Below are 15992 nucleotides of genomic sequence, written 5' to 3'. Positions count from 1 at the left end.
AAGTTTCCAAAGATTGCGACACCCCCCTGCCCGATATTGTTTGATCCAGTGCCTCCCACAGAGAGCAGACAGAGTGGAGCCCGGCCGGCACACTCCAGTCTCACAGCGCTGCAGGCAGCCTCCAGGTTTAAACTCGTACGCAGGCAGGCAGCGTGAAGTTAACACTTTAGGCACAAGTTACAACAGCAGGATTTTCCACTAAGTAAGTTCAGTTGTTCAAACAAACTATTATGTTAGACATGTCTTTACTGTCGAGTGGTAGAACATACAATAAAAGTGTTTCACGGTCCGAAATGCCATCTGGTCATACCGTAACTAATAAATAATAATAATAAAATGTTGGCGTTAGCCGCTAGCTAATGTTGTCATATTATCTAGAATAATGGTGTCAGCTGGATGCTGTTGACTTTGTTTGACTCCTCTCTCTCCTCTCCTCTCTCCTCTCCCCTTTCTCTCCTCTCTTATCTCTCTCTCTCCTCTCCCCTCTCTCTCCTCTGCTCTCTCTCTCCTCTCCCCTCTCTCTCCTCTCTTATCTCTTATCTCTGCTCTCTCCTCTCTCTCCTCTCTCTCTCCTATCTCTATCTCTCCTCTGCTCTCTCCTCTCCTCTCTCTCTCTCTCTCTCATATCTCCTCTCTCTCCTCTGCTCTCTCTCCTCTCTCCCTCCCTCTCTCTCCTCTCTCTCCTCTCCCCTCTCTCTACTCTCTTATCTCTCTATCTCTCCTCTGCTCTCTCTCATCTCTCCTCTCTCTCTCCTCTGCTCTCTCTCCTCTGCTCTCTCTTCTCTCCTCTCTCTCCTCTCATATGCCCTCATCCTCCTTCACCTCTTGTGTTTTCCCTCCTTCATCTCTGTTCTCCATCTCTGTTCTCCTCCATCTCTGTTCTCCATCTCTGTTCTCCTCCATCTCTGTTCTCTGTTCTCCTCCATCTCTGTCCTCCTCTGTTCTCCTACATCCCTGTTCTCTGTTCTCCTCCATCTCTGTTCTCCTCCATCTCTGTTCTCTGTTCTCCTCCATCTCTGTTCTCCTACATCTCTGTTCTCCTCTATCTCTGTTCTCTGTTGTGTTAGTATGACGGCCGGCCAAGCCGGTAGCAACGCAGAGAGCTGGGCTCGATACCAGCATCTCCTGCATTAGTCTGTAATCAACTGGACAACCTTTTAGACTGTTCCAACTTCAGTGTGTGAATTATGTTAATCCCACAATTACTCAACTGCACTCAATATTTAAATACCAATGCTAGTCTAAATAAATGTAGACAGACAATGTACGCATTAATAATAATAATAATAATAATAATAATAATAATAATAATAATAATAATAATAATAATAATAATAATAATAATAATAATAATAATAATAATAATAATAATAATAATAATAATAATGCAATAAAAGTCTGAAAATGAAGGGATTATGTCCATGAGTGTCAGTTTTAGAAATTAAGGCCTGCCTCTTATATAACAAGTCTCTCTAATAAAGGCCTGGTGCTCTTTGCAGCTGAGGTAAATAGAAGACTTATATTTGAGGATTTACGGTAAATCAAGATTTTCAATTATCTTAAGGTACAATACCTGAAATGAAAATGTGTGCGTGTCCAGCCAACCAGGTACCATGGCAGAAAAAAGAAAGAATACAGACATCAGAGCATTTTTCATTACACCAAAACGCAAAGTAAGAACCCTGGTAGCCTAATAGCTCAAAGACTTAAAGGGCGGGCTCCACAAATAATGGATTGCACGGTGTTAATTGCACCCTTACTTACAATTCATTATGAATTGTAAGTGGGGGACCCTGATGTAAACAAGACAAAAGTCTTTCTCTGGTCTGCATCCCCTTAACAATTGTGTGTATTGAGCCGTACTATATTGTACCCATTCTGCAATATGTTAATAACATTTTTAATCAATCAATAACAGATTGCAGAATGGGTACAGTACGGCTCAATACACACAATTGTTAAGGGGATGCAGACCAGAGAAAGACTTTCGTCTTGTTTACATCAGGGTCCCCCATTTTCAATTCATAATGAATTATAAGTAAGGGTGCAATAGAAATGTTTCATAATGATGTTCAGTGTATTCATAAGTGTATTGCTCTCCTTAATGTAGAATGATATGGTGACTGTGCAGACTCAGGAAGGAGAGAAAGAGACCCAAGAGTTACAGGTAATGGAAATATCAGACAGTTTAAAGTGTAGGATAACATAACAAATTAAGACACAAATACTTGGATTATATATCCCCCCCCCCCTCTCTCCCTTTCTTTACAGATTAGCATAAATATTGTGTATTCAAACCGGTTCAGTGTATTCATAAGTGTATTGCTCTCCTTAATGTAGAATGATATGGTGACTGTGCAGACCCGGGATGGAGGCAGAGAAGGAGAGAAAGAGACACAAGAGTTACAGGTAATGGAAATATCAGACAGCTTAAAGTGTAGGATAACATAACAAATTAAGACACAAAATAGGCTATATTTACAGCAGACCCTGTTATTGTTCCTTGTTGGTATTTTTTCTCATTCTTATTAAAAACTTGGCCTATTTGAAAGGAGATTGATTTAATAAAAATAAAAGAGCGAAAAATCAATATACAGTATATATACAGTATATATATATATTAATATATTATTATTATAGTAATTGGCTATCATACTGCAATATAAACTGAGTTTTATAGTGAAAAGAGCAGCTTTATTAGTCAAGATTGAAGGCTCTATATTGCAGGAAATTGCACGTACAGGTTCATTAAATGAAAAAAATATCTGCCGTGGAGGGGGTCGTGCCGGACCCCCTCCAAACCACCCATTGCCTGTCAAAAAAAAAAAAAAGGGATAATTTTTTTTATAAAAATAAAAGAAATTGCACCCCCACTTTCAACTATAACTAGGCGGCCATGCGTACTGTCATGCACTTGTCCTAATAAACTAACCTACACTGTAGCACTCAACATTTTGATGAACATTGTTGCTCAGCTGATAGAGTTGTGCCCTTCCTGATGGCTTGTCGTACAGAACTTGTAAGTCGCTTTGGATAAAAGCGTCAGCTAAATGACTAAATGTAAATGTAGTTCTGTTGCATTTACAATTTATTTATTTAAATCATAAATTGATCGAGTATCGATAAGGGAATCGATAAAGAATCGAATCGATAAGCAGAATCGATAATGGAATCGTATCGATAAAATCCTATCAATTCCCATCCCTAATGAACACCCATGATATAGTGTTCTTCCCCCTTCCTACTGTATAAGAAAGAATAAAAAACGCATTGCAACGAGAACAGAGGTTATTTGTGGAGTGTATGTGTATTACAAAACCCTTGCAATAAATGTGTCTTAAATTAATGAAAAGCATACATGCTCTGGATACAGAGCATATCGTGTGGGTGATATGACTTGTATTCTGCTTACATAATTTCACTTATTTAGTTTTACAATGTCAAAGCCTTTTAAATATAAATCAAAACGTTCCCGTATTTCTGCAATCTATGCGCAAAATAATAACGAGTTGAGTTCTAACAAAGAACGTATTACATGCTGGGTGGGCTGATAGAGTAAACTATGATATGAATATGATATGAAGGTATACTGGTCCGTCCGAGGATAGCGAGACGAGAAGTCGGATAATAATAATAATGGATAGCCATTAAATGCCATTTGAGAATATAGGCTATTAATGCAAAGCGACGGCCTATAGCCTATACATATTATTTAATGTTTTCATAAGCGTAAAGATACAACAGCTAGATTAATGATCAAGTTAGTTTACTGTGCAGGGTTCGCAGGGCTGTGTCATGTGCTATTATATATGCGCAAGTTACTGTTGCATAATGTGGGCTGGCTGCTATTGTATGTAATTCATATAGGCTACCTAATACCGACACCAAAATAGATTATATCATATGCCTCTACACATCATATTATACCCGGTAGCCAATCGAACTCATTCATATTCCAGCATGGTTATAATACACTAATAATAATGAACAATCTCGCTCGTGGAGTTTCTCATAGTTCGCTCGGGTCAGTCCATTATTTCACATCCCATGGGGGGTGTTTCATTACCATATATGGATAATCGTGCACGAGCATTGACGGTAAGAACAAAATGGTATTTATCAACAGGGAGGAGCGTAGGACCCGTGTACGCACGGTTGATAAATCTGGATTTTTCTGTGCGTACACACATTCTAAATCCTGTGCTTAAGAACAAAAATAGAACACTTTCTAAGAATTGTTGATAAATGAGGGCCCAGGAAGATTACCAGAGTTTGTACTGTCACTCTGTGCTCAGTGAGGCACAGTGATGCGTTGTATAGTCTGATGGCTGTCGGAATGAAGGACTTCCTGTGCCGTTCAGTGTTGCATCTTGGGAGTCTTAGTCTAACACTGAATGTGCTCCTTCTATCAGCCAAGTCTGTGTATAGTGGGTGGGAGGGGTTGTCCATGATGGCACGGAGCTTGGCAAGGCTCCTCCACTCTGACACCACCACCAGAGATTCTAGCTCCACTCCCACCACGTTACTGGTATAGGTATATTTCAGAATATACTATTCCAATACTGAGATACACTCGAGGAATATCGTTATTTTATTTTAATACGCACAATTTATATATGCACAAAACGATTTTGACCATCCGGCCTTCATCAGTGTGCAATGAATAGTCGCAACAAACGAGTCTTAACTAGGCTGTAATCGACAACATGCAGGTGGAAACAATCAGCAACAGGCTAGGTTGACATCATGACGGGTGGAAATAATCAGTAATTAATAGGGGTGGGACGATACGCATTCAAATCGTGTACCGTACGGTACGACCCCCACGGTTCGGGGCGTCTGTGTATCGTACGGTTCAGATGACGCGCAAATAAAAAAAATCATTTGGCAGAGCCGGGAGAGGGGAGCACTGGCTGCAGGCAGCAGCAGCAGGAGCAGCACTGCAGCCAGGTGCTAGTCAGTTTGTGTAAAAATGGCAAGCACAATATAAATCAATCTTCATTACGACTTTAAAAACATAGCCATTAACATTACATATGCCTACACACATCTTGCCATAGCGTTAGCAGTTTGTACAACACAACGCACGTTTTAACTATGGTAGCCCGCAGGCTAATACAGTCAACGAAATGTTACCGTAGCTACTAGCTAGCAGAGGAGGAAATGGGAGTCTGAGAGGCGGGGTGTTTAAAGACAATGATAGGCGTTTATTCAACATCCAAGAAGGCTAACATACAACTGTGTTTTACTAACTCCAACCGGGACTATTGCCGCTTTCGTGCTGCTTGTTGATGTTATGAACTCCTCCTAACGTTACCGGAGCTGATGGTCTGTGACACTAAAATGTCCGTGGGGACCCGCCAACCCATAGATGGTTCCAACTCACTGAATTACGTAATCCACCACAGTTGCACTCAATATTTAAATAATGTTAGTCTAAATAAATGTAGACAGATAATGTACTTATTTTAAAAATAGAATGAACAGAGCAGTGTTGTTTTTAAACAGTACAGTGTGTGTGTGTGTGTGTTAGTTTGATGTATGCTGCCATTTATATTGATGGCCTTCTAATTTGTTTATTTATTTATTTTAAATAACAGTGACACTTTTCCCTTTGATAAGAAATCCAGCCATATTCCTTTCATTGTATTTCAAATACTGCACTTTAATTTCAAGCAGAAAACGAACCTTTCCATTAAGAACTGACAATCAGGGAATTTAAACATGGTTGATATTGTTTTTTTGTGTTTATATTAAAGAAAGGAAAGTCTAGTGCTGGCTGAGCATATTGTTTGTTTGCACTAAGTTAATACTTTGACAAATGTAGCCTATATTTTTCAGTCAGTTCGGTCTTTGTGTGCCAAACATTATTTAAGGCTGTAAACACTGTAACACTGTAAACTTTTTTTTTAATAAATGAAGCATGTTTAGATTTGAGTGTTACACTTTTTTAAATAAAAATTAACGTATATCGAACCGAACCGAAAACCGTGACCCCAAAACCGTGATACGAAACGAACCGTCCATTTTGTGAACCGTCCCACCCCTAGTAATTAGCAGGGCTAGATTGACAGGTAGATATTTCATTACAGTGACCATGAATGCGTAATGGCTATACGCTAGGGGTGGACGGTATATACGGTATAAACGGTATGAATTTGCGCTACGGTATGGATTTTGACTATACCTTGTGACCGGTAGACTAGACTAGAGCAGCTAGTCACAGCAGTAGCAATGACATTAACGTTACTTGACGATTCACTCAATGTTTGCAGTGGTCGTTGCACAATAAATGTTCTTAAAATACCTCTACTATGTGAAATATGTCCTAGTAATACAAGAGTACAGTAATAGCTGCCATACCAGTGTTTACCCCTTCAGAAGCATTTATATAGACATTTTAAGATGTCTATGAATATACTGTAGGAATGCGGTAATGATAGCGAAAACGGAGTTGTGTTCCGATGCAAAAACACTATTTTATTACGCACTCTACTGTCGCACAAACAACCCTTCCATTCATCTTTCACTCGTCATCCCCCGCTAAGGGTCATGGGACATGTAGTAAACCTCACAATAGGCTAGAATGCCGTGAATTATGTCCCAGTAGCCACTACACACGTCCCCCCCAGAATTCACAAGAACTGGCCCCAAAAAACTTCCAGGGGCTCTGATGACCCGCCCAAAACGACTCTGGTACCCCTGGGCAGGCACAGGAGACCGAGGCAGTGGTAAAGCAGTAGGCTGACACTTAACAGGCCTCGGACGGCAGGTCCGGGGGTCCGCCGTAGCTAGAGTAGGCGTCGGGACTGCCCTACCAGGGGGAGACCGCGGCGGGGCGGTTGGGCCAACTCAATGGGGCGGTCCAAATCCAGGTGAGCAGGCTTCAGGCGATCCACCGAGATCCGTTCTTCACTTCCCCCCCATGTCAATGACAAAGGTCTCCTTCGGAACGCCGTGGCACAAGGTAGGGATGGGCAAGAAAGACTTGGCCTTGTCCAGCAGAGTATCCCGCTGTTCCAGTGCTGACCAGGAGGCCGTAACACAGGGAAGAAAATCCCCTGGGACACGGAGGGGTTGGCTGTATACCAGCTCAGCCGAAGATGAAAGAAGGTCCTCCTTAGGTGCAGTACGGAGTCCCAGCATCACCCAAGGAAACCTGTCGACCCAGCTGTCGCCCCGGAGATTGGCCTTGAGAGCAACTTTCATTGACCGGTGAAAGCGTTCACACAGGCCGTTGGCCTGTGGATGGTAGGCCGTAGTGCGGTGGAGGGAGACACCCAACTGCTGGGTAATGGAAGTCCATAACGCGGAAGTGAATTGGGCCCCTCGGTCAGAGGAAAGATCAGAGGGAACACAGAACCGGGCGACCCAGGTACTGATGAATGCGCGGGCCACGTCAGCTGTAGTAGTCGCAGTGAGTGGGACAGCCTCCGGCCAACGGGTGGTCCTGTCTACCATTGTCAGAAGGTGAGTGTACCCCCTGGAGGGAGGAAGGGGTCCCACCAGATCCACATTGATGTGGTCAAAACGCCTCTCAGGGACATTGAACCGCTCCAACGGGGCCTTAACATGCCGATGGACCTTCGCGCGTTGGCATGCCATGCAAGTCTTGACCCAACCCCCAATGTCAACCTTCATCCTGGGCCAGACGAATTTCGCTGCCATTAGGCGCTGTGATGGTTTCCTGCCCGGGTGCGAGAGGCCATGGACAGCCTCGAAAACTTGTCGTCTCCATGCACGTGGAACAACTGGCCTTGGCTGCGCCATAGATATATCACATAGCAGCGTCGTGCCATCATCAACGAAGGGGACGTCCGCCAACCGGAGGCCAGTAACCGCCGTCCTGGATGTCTGGGTCTGAAACCTGATCCGCAGCCATACAGGCGTAATCAATGCCTAGGTGGACAGCACCGATGACGGCCCGAGAGAGGCAGTCAGCCACGGGGTTGTCCTTCCCAGCCACATGCCGGATGTCGGTGGTGAACTCGGAGATGAAAGCCAGATGGCGTTGTTGCCTGGCAGACCACGGTTCCGACACCTTCGCCATAGCAAAAATCAATGGTTTGTGGTCTACAAAAACAGTGAAAGGGCGAGCCTCCAGCAGGAAACGGAAATGTCTCACTGCCAAGTACAGGGCGAGGAGCTCACGGTCAAAGGTGCTGTACTTATGTTCGCTGGAACGGAGTTGTCGGCTGAAGAACGCCAGGGGTTGCCAAATGCCCTTGACCAACTGCTCGTGAACTGCTCCAACGGCATAATCCAAGGCATCAGTTGTCAACGCCACGGGAGCCTCAGGCACGGGGTGCGTCAGCATGGTTGCACTCGCAAGGGCCTCTGTATCCAAGAACGCCTTTGACATGTCGTCGGACCAGTCGATGGCATGCTTGGGAGTCTTGCCCTTGAGAGCCCCATACAGGGGGCGCATTAGGTGGGCAGCCTGAGGGATGAACCGATGATAGAAATTCACCATCCCCAGGAATTCCTGCAAGGCCCTAACCGTGGTAGGGTGTGGGAGCTGCAGCACCGCTTCCACCTTTACTGGTAATGGGACCGCCCCAGCAGTAGTGATGTGGTGGCCAAGGAAGTCTGGCAGGCAGTCCAAACTGACACTTTGCTGGGTTGATGATTAATCCATGCTCTCTGAGGCGACTGAAGAGGAGCCGGAGGTGTGTTAGGTGTTCTGCCTTGGATGCGCTGGCTACCAGGATATCGTCTAGGTAGACTAACATGAAAGACATGTTGCGCAGCATGGCGTCCAATTACCTCTGAAAGGTCTGAGCAGCATTTGAGGCCAAAAGGCATCCTCAGAAATTCAAAGAGTCTGAATGGGGTTATAACTGCCATCTTGGGGATGACCTGAGGGCTAACCGGCACCTGGTGGTATCCGCTCACCAGATCCACCTTAGAAAAAACAGACGCGCCAGCTAGGTGGGCTGAAAAATCTTGGTGTGGAACCGGGTAACGATCAGGTGTAGTGGCGTCATTAAGGTGCCGGTAGTCGCCACACGGACGCCAGCCGCCGTTAGCCTTTGGAACGAGATGGAGAGGCGAGGCCCAAGGACTGTCTGAACGACAAATGATGCCCAGTGCCTCCATGGAGGCAAACTCATTCTTAGCGATGGTGAGCTTGTGTGGGTCGAGACGACGAGCCCTAGCATGTACTGGTGGGCCTTCCGTGGAGATGTAATGAACGACTCCATGCTTAGTGGCAGAGGACGAGAAGGTGGGTGTTGTGATGTCCGAGAACTCCAACAGGAGGCGGGAGAAATCATCAGCGGGCGCGACGGCGCTGGACAGTGTCATTGTGGCCGTGTCACTGCGCTCACATGCCAAGGAGCCGAACGTCTCAGCATTGACGAGCCGGCGATTCCCCACGTCTACCAAGAGACTGTTGGCGCAGAGAAAGTCAGCGCCTAGGAGGGGAGTGGACACCTTGGCCAACACGAAATCCCAGGTGAAACGCTGGTCAGCAAAACATAATGCCACGGTGCGTTTGCCAAATGTAGGGATCGCACTGCCATTGGCAGCTTCAAGTGCGGGGCCCGGTCTCGCTGAGTGGAAGTCCTGAGTGGATGCTGGCAACACGCTCACCTGGGCACCCGTGTCACATAAAAAACGGCGGCCGGAGAGTGAGTCGGTGACGTACAGCAAGCCTGCAGGATGGCAACACTCACGGCTGCTAATGAGTGGCAGCCAGTGCGTTTCCCGACCCACTGTAGTTACATGGTGGCAGACACTTCTTAGCTTTGTTCCCAAACTTTGCGTGGTAAAAACACAACCCAGACGACCTCACCCGGCGGGGCATAGCCGCGGCAGAGATAGTAGGCTTGGGCGGTATGACGGTATTAAGGTATACCAGGGTATTTAGAAATACCGAAGGTATTGATTTTCAATACCGTCCGTCACCGTAAATCACAGATGCGCTTCAGTTTCTATAACAGTGAAACGAAGTTTTGAGTGTAGTGCACACACGCGCCAGCAGAGGGCGAGACCGCTCTAGTTGAACGGTGTTCACGTTTTACGGTAATGTTGCGACAGTGCTGTGAAAATACCGTAAAGCGTTGTGACGAGAGCAGTGTTGTTGTGGAGCAAGCAAATAATCCGTCTCTTTATTATATGTGAACTGAAGAGTACAAGGTTTACACAACAGCCCCCACCCGCCTTTTTATTGTATTTGTACCGTCCTGTACTATCCGCTGTCAGCTGTTTATCTCTCTCTGTGAGCTACTGAGCTTGAATAACTAGCGTTAGCTCTGCGGCTAATCTTAGATTACCCTGAACTAAATCAATGACTAGGTTATAAAGCATTCGAGTAGTTTTCACTGCACATAGAAGTAGCCAAACAACGGGAGCATTTCGGGAGCATATCACCAAAACCCAGGCAATTTCTAGCCCTTAAGGAATCAAATAGTCTGCCATGGCTATAGGCTAGATGCTAACGCTAAAACGGTGCGGGCTTCTACCGGTGCGGGACTACCATTCTGAGAGCTGACGATGATTTGTTTACTGATGAAAATGAAAGTCATACCGTCAAATACCGTGCACCGGGGTATTATAACATAAAGGTTTGCCGGTGTGAAAAAAAGGATACCGCCCAAGCCTAGGTTGGAACCCCTGCTCATCAATGGTGTAGGCTGATGCTGCCAAACACCTCTTCCCAGCTGAGAAAAATACATCTGCTTCTCTAGCTAGCTGGCGAAAGTCAGTTTTGATGAAATTAGCCATAGGTAAACGAACATAGTCTGGCAGCTGTTTCAGGAAAAGCTCTTTAAATAGAAAACATGGCCCATGGTCACCCAGCAAAGCTAACATGTGGTCCATCAGTTCAGAGGGCTTTGAGTCACCCAGTCCAGGTAGAGAGAGAAGCTGGCGAGCACGGTCAGATTCAGACAGACCGAAAGCCTCTTTAAGGTGTGTTTTTATAGCAACATATTTGTCATGTGTAGGTGGGTTTTCCAGTGAACTCACCACTCTCGCCGCAGTTGAGTTTGTAAGGGCTGCTACCACATAGTAGTACTTGGTGGCATCCGCGGTAATATGCCTGAGAGCGAATTGGGCTTCGGCTTGCGCAAACCAAGCGTTGGCACTCTGCTCCCAAAACTCAGGCAGCTTGAGTGAAACGGTCTGCGTTCTGTTGTTCAGTTGACATGTTCGATATAATCTCCGAAATACGTCCAAGAGAAAATCAGGGTCACCAATGTAGGAATGCGGTAATGATAGCGAAGACGGAGTCGTGTTCCGATGCAAAAACACTATTTTATTACGCACTCTACTGTCGCACAAACAACCCTTCCATTCATCTTTCACTCGTCTCTCTTTAACACATTAACTGCCACGGAGTTTGCCCGTCTCATACCACTCTCTGCCACCACTTTAAGCCTATGGAGATGTTCACCTTCTTTGCAGGGCTATAACTTTTTAAATTGTATTGCTAAATTGACATTACTATGGCCCATTCAACATCGATTATCTATCGTTCAGGATGTAGGAACGTTATACTTTTTCATTCATAGATTCATACGAAAATACCGTCTAGAATATAAATATGTTTTTATCGTTTTCTGCAGTAATTCCTAGAACGTGAGTTAAAGGCATAAACTCATAATAGATTATCAACTGCCGTTTGTTGCCGATACACGCTATATTAAAAATGTCAACTGTACATGATCCTAAACGTTATGACTGATCATGCGCGGATGAACGGGGGGGGGGGGTCGTTTATAATTCCGTGATCGTCAGTAAATGCTTTATGTAGTATGGGTCATATATTTATCAGAGCAGTTTGCATTAATAATAATAAATACACGCTGAAAGTATCGTTACTGTCCTCTTACCGTTCGCCGATGAGACTGGAGGAAAAATATCCCACTTATTTGACGGCGATCTACTAGATCCATTTCCCGTTTGTATAATAATAATAAACGCCCAAATCATATCAATTATTGAGTTATGGCAGCGATCCATATCCACGGATGTGTGTCTAGAGTCACGCAACAATATGTGAGTGCCGGACGCATTTACCAGATGCACCAGAGATCCATTTCCGGTTGTAACTCGCCGATCATCCACCAGGTGGCAGTATTGAAGCGTTGCAGAGTTGTGCAGCCTCCCACTGTATCAGCCGAGGCTGGCTGAGGGAATTATGAATACCATGGTGAAAAAATGAAATATGATCTCAATAACGTCGTACGCCGTGATCTGGCAGAATTAGCATGACCTTGAAACACGTTGTACGACGTTATTGGCGCCAGATGTGTTAACTACGTCATCCCCCGCTAAGGGTCACGGGAGATGTAGTAAACCTCACAAATCGGCTAGAATGCCGTGAATTATGTCCCAGTAGCCACTACAATACCGTGATATATACCGTTACCGTCTATGCTTCAAATTATACAGTGATATACATTTTAGACCATACCGTCCAGTCCTACTTTAACCTATTGGTAAACAAACGTGTTGATTAAAATATACATTATAACTGCTGTTGTGACATGGTTATGATGTTTATTCTTGAATACGTTTGGAAAAAAAACGAATTATGTCAGACAGTCTGGCAAGCTTGATTTATGATGTGATGTCATTTGTCAATCTGTCTAGAGTAGACTGTCTGACAAGTATAATTTTTTTTCTCAAACGTATTCAAGTTTTAACATCATAACCATGTCACAACAGCAGTTATAATGTATATTATCATCAATACATTAGTTTACTAACGGGTTAAAGTGTTATTCGATTTTTCAATTTCGTTTTTCTGTTTAGTTCGTGAAAGTTGGCCATTTAGAAAAATTTACAGTCTGGATTTTTTTTATTACTTCTGTATGAATTTTTTTAATATCTCTTATTACTCTGGATAATAAACCACAAAACGTAACACTATTGGCATATATGGGAGCGCAGTTAGTTTGTCTCCCCTATTTCTAGCATGTAGCAACAAACAAGATTTGAAATTAGTTTCAAAATGGCGGCACCCTGGCAAAAATAAAAAAGCTACTGTACATACAGTAGATTTCATTATCTGTTCTTATGCATGCCTGGTGATACTAAATCCAAATTGAACTCGGGCATTTGAAATATAAGATTTGGCACAATCCATAAATGTGCGAATTGGCTATAATAAGGTAATTTATAAGCCTGCTATTCTATAATAATATTTCAAATTGCATTGGTCCGGATGGGAGAATTCAGTACTGTATCTACAAAACCTTCTGTTTAATCATCTTCCCTTTATTAATTTCCTTTGATTTTTTGTACACATGATCTCAAGAAGGTACTGAACGAGATCAGTGGCAGTTTTTCATGTCTGGTCATTTTTAGCATGGTGTATTCACTGTCAGATGCAAAGAAAAATCATAATTCATATTCTCCTTTGTTTCATCACAATTTAAGCAAGCCTAGTAATAGACACAATATTTATGACACTGGGAATACATTCACTGAGGTCCATAGATGTCCCTAGATACCAAGAATATGCAAATGGACCTTGTAGAAGTGGAGCAATATTCCATTTACTTAGGTATGTATTTTAGGTGGATTTTCAGAAAATAGGGCTCCGGGTTTAATAGATTAACTCTTTCAGCACCGGCGGGTCTAGCCATCTTTGTTCCTACTGCGCCTAGCCATCTTTATTCCTACTGCGCCACCGCTCTAAGAGATAGGGATGCGTGGCGGTGTTTGCAGGGCTATATCTATATTCTATATTATAGCTATGGAGACAATACTATGGCTCATTTGACATCAACCATCCATCGTTCAACATGAAAAAGAATAAATGTTTTCATCTATACGTTTGCGTGTTATGGTGAACATACATGGTGAATATTGTATAGTTTAGGAGTTATCCGGGCTATATTTGGAAATAGTACCGTGTCCAGGCAAGAAACGCCAACACTTATAGCAGAATTCACGTAGCGCCCTATAACAGGGCGCTACGTGAATTCTGCTATAAGTGTTGGCGTTTCTTGCCTGGACACGGTACTATTTCCAAATAAAATGTATATAATAGGTATTATGTTTCATCATGAATGCATGAAAGGGGGTTGGGGGTAGTTTTTTGAGAAATACAAACTGAATGCGAAACACACACAAAATCTGAACTCTTAATTGATGTACCGGTACTTCTCTCTTCTCCAGGTACAATTGCTGCATTGCTCCCCAACAACAAGCAGAGAGAAGCCCTACCAATGTGACCAGTGTGAGAAGAGCTTCAGAGACTCTGGAAGCTTAAGGATTCACCAGTGCATTCATACAGGAGAGAAGCCCTTCCACTGTGACCAGTGTGAGAAGAGCTTCAGTCAATCTGGAGAATTTAAGATTCACCAGCGCATTCATACAGGAGAGAAGCCATACCACTGTGACCAGTGTGAGAAGAGCTTCAGTAGATGTGACAGCTTAAAGATTCACCAGCGCATTCATAGTGGAGAGAGGCCCTACGACTGTGACCAGTGTGAGATGAGCTTCAGTACAGATGACAGTTTAAAGAATCACCAGCGCATTCATACAGGAGAGAAGCCCTACCACTGTGACCAGTGTGAGAAGAGCTTCAGTAGAGATGACAATTTAAAGAATCACCAGCGCATTCATACAGGAGAGAAGCCCTACCACTGTGACCAGTGTGAGAAGAGCTTCAGAGACTCTGGAAGCTTAAAGATTCACAAGCGTTGTCATACAGGAGAGAAGCCTTTCCACTGTGCCTTCTGTGACAAGGGCTTCATTAACTCTGGAACCTTAAAGGTTCACCAGCGCATTCATATAGGAGAGAAGCCCTACCACTGTGACCAGTGTGAGAAGAGCTTCATTAGCTCTGGAAGCTTAAAGATTCACCAGCGTTGTCATACAGGAGAGAAGCCCTACCACTGTGACCAGTGTGAGAAGAGCTTCAGAGACTCTGGAAGCTTAAAGAAACACCAGCGTCATCATACAGGAGAGAAGCCCTACCACTGTGACCAGTGTAAGAAGAGCTTCAGAGACTCTGCAAGCTTAAAGTGTCACCAGCGCATTCATACTGGAGAGAAGCCCTATAACTGTGACCAGTGTGAGAAGAGCTTCAGTCAATCTGGAGAATTAAAGAATCACCAGCGCATTCATACAGGAGAGAAGCCCTACCACTGTGACCAGTGTGAGAAGAGCTTCAGGCAATCTGGAAGCTTAAAGAGTCACCAGCGCATTCATACAGGAGAGAAGCATTAACACTTTGAATGCCGGCCGTGTTTTCCTTTTTACCCCCTTGAATGCCACCATCCACTCCAATGTTAACGTTAATATCACCTAATCTATGTTTTAAATTATGTGTCTAATCTGCCCGTCGCTTATCAAAGACTCGTTTTCCAGTCAACATTGTCAAAGCAGATTGTTTTTTTATCGCTTCATTTCCGTGTAATCTACCATTCTGAAAAGCACTCGGTTTCACTGAAAAAAGAAGAGATTCCCTGATAATCGCCTTTTCCTGGAATATTCTAGAACGTTGTCATTTGTCGGCCTATTTATGAATCGTTTTCAAATAAACGCTAGATGATTGATAGTATATGTGTATGCATGCACGCTCGTGCCGCGTGCTGAAAATCGCTTCTCCTATTTCCTGACGGCGCGCACAGTGAAACAGCGATATCGCATCAAAGCTTATATATCCGTGATGGATTATTCCAATTCCTGATCGCCATTTGAAAAAATCAATATTTTTATTGATTCACCGTGTATACAGTAAAACACATATTCCCTGCGGCTCTGAAACTCCAGCATGAAGCTGGTAGATGCCGGCTGCGTAAGTGAGAAGTAAAATGTGGAGTGCAGGTTTTTAAATATGAATTCAGATCGCAAAAAAAGAAAAGAAAAAACGAATATTCTCGTGAGTGGGCATTCAAACCGCGGGGGGTAAACACGAGAACTCGTGGATGGCATTCAAAGTGTTAAAGACAGTGGAGGAAACATTGAATTTGATAAATTAAAGACATACACCACATTCATATATGAGAGAAACCCTACCACTGTGACCA

At 43.8% G+C, this 15992-nt stretch overlaps 1 protein-coding gene across 1 annotated transcript in view; it reads left to right on the top strand.

Annotated features, from left to right (window-relative positions):
- The window catches only part of LOC311226147 (uncharacterized protein), a gene marked incomplete at its 3' end in the record, with an annotated part of 50101 nt that extends 34361 nt beyond the window's left edge, over positions 1-15740 (top strand). The window contains exons 5-8 of the mRNA XM_084311521.1: positions 2111-2167; positions 2341-2409; positions 14134-14461; positions 15736-15740. Of these exons, the coding sequence (XP_084167647.1) occupies positions 2111-2167; positions 2341-2409; positions 14134-14461; positions 15736-15740 (459 nt within the window). The remainder of the gene's footprint in view (positions 1-2110; positions 2168-2340; positions 2410-14133; positions 14462-15735) is intronic.
- Positions 15741-15992: the final 252 nt, after the last annotated feature.

This window comes from Notolepis coatsorum, assembly GCF_963971535.1.
Source record: "Notolepis coatsorum genome assembly, chromosome: 1".
Classification (NCBI taxonomy): domain Eukaryota; kingdom Metazoa; phylum Chordata; class Actinopteri; order Aulopiformes; family Paralepididae; genus Notolepis; species Notolepis coatsorum.
The sequence above is the reverse complement of the archived record's forward strand: the minus strand, read 5'-3'. Positions and strand labels throughout refer to the sequence as shown.